Source organism: Puntigrus tetrazona, chromosome 14, assembly GCF_018831695.1.
Source record: "Puntigrus tetrazona isolate hp1 chromosome 14, ASM1883169v1, whole genome shotgun sequence".
NCBI classification, from domain to species: domain Eukaryota; kingdom Metazoa; phylum Chordata; class Actinopteri; order Cypriniformes; family Cyprinidae; genus Puntigrus; species Puntigrus tetrazona.
The window spans coordinates 26,594,713-26,595,323 of record NC_056712.1 but is presented as its reverse complement, the minus strand read 5'-3'; the positions used below and the strand labels follow the sequence as shown (position 1 = coordinate 26,595,323).

The 611-nt window shown below is 44.2% G+C and overlaps 1 protein-coding gene across 1 annotated transcript in view; it reads right to left on the bottom strand.

Annotated features, from left to right (window-relative positions):
- The window catches only part of LOC122357544 (CREB-regulated transcription coactivator 3-like), a 12,237-nt gene that overhangs the window by 9,531 nt on the left and 2,095 nt on the right, over positions 1 to 611 (bottom strand). Inside the window, 1 exon segment of the mRNA XM_043256944.1 lies at positions 168 to 239. Coding sequence (XP_043112879.1) covers positions 168 to 239 — 72 coding nt within the window.

The following is a 611-nucleotide window of genomic DNA, read 5'->3' as shown; positions in this document are numbered from 1 at the left end:
TAAATAATTACATAAATTTAAATAATATCTCACACAAAATAAAGCACTTACTACAATTGAGTTCAATCATTTAAAATGCACACTTATTAAAAATCTAATTTTCTAGAAAAAAGAAGAGGAATGGTTGTGTTCAGGAGTCATCAGCAGAAGCTAGCTCCACCGGTCACCTGTTGAGGGCTGTGGTCGGCAGCTGCTGGAATATCTGGCTCTTGTCCATCGCAAAGTTACTGTTCCAGTTCCTTCATGAGCGACAGAGAAACTCTGTTACTTCCAGAAGCCCAGAAGACAAGTCAAGACACGAGCGGCTTTGCCAAAAGAACAGGAGCGGAGGACAGTTTCAGAGCAGGAATAGTGTGTGCGTGTGTGTGTGTGTGTGTGCTGAAATCTGCTCTGTCAGAACACAAGGATCGCTCCAGAAGATCAGAATCAGCGAGCAAAAAGACCAGGAACGAAGCAAAGAGAAGATCTCCAGAATAAGAGTCCTCTAACACACACCAGAAAGAGAGGAGTAGCAGATGATCCAGGAGAGAGCGGATATAGCGCCGAGTCTGATACACACACACACACACACACACACACACACACACACACACACACACACACACACACAC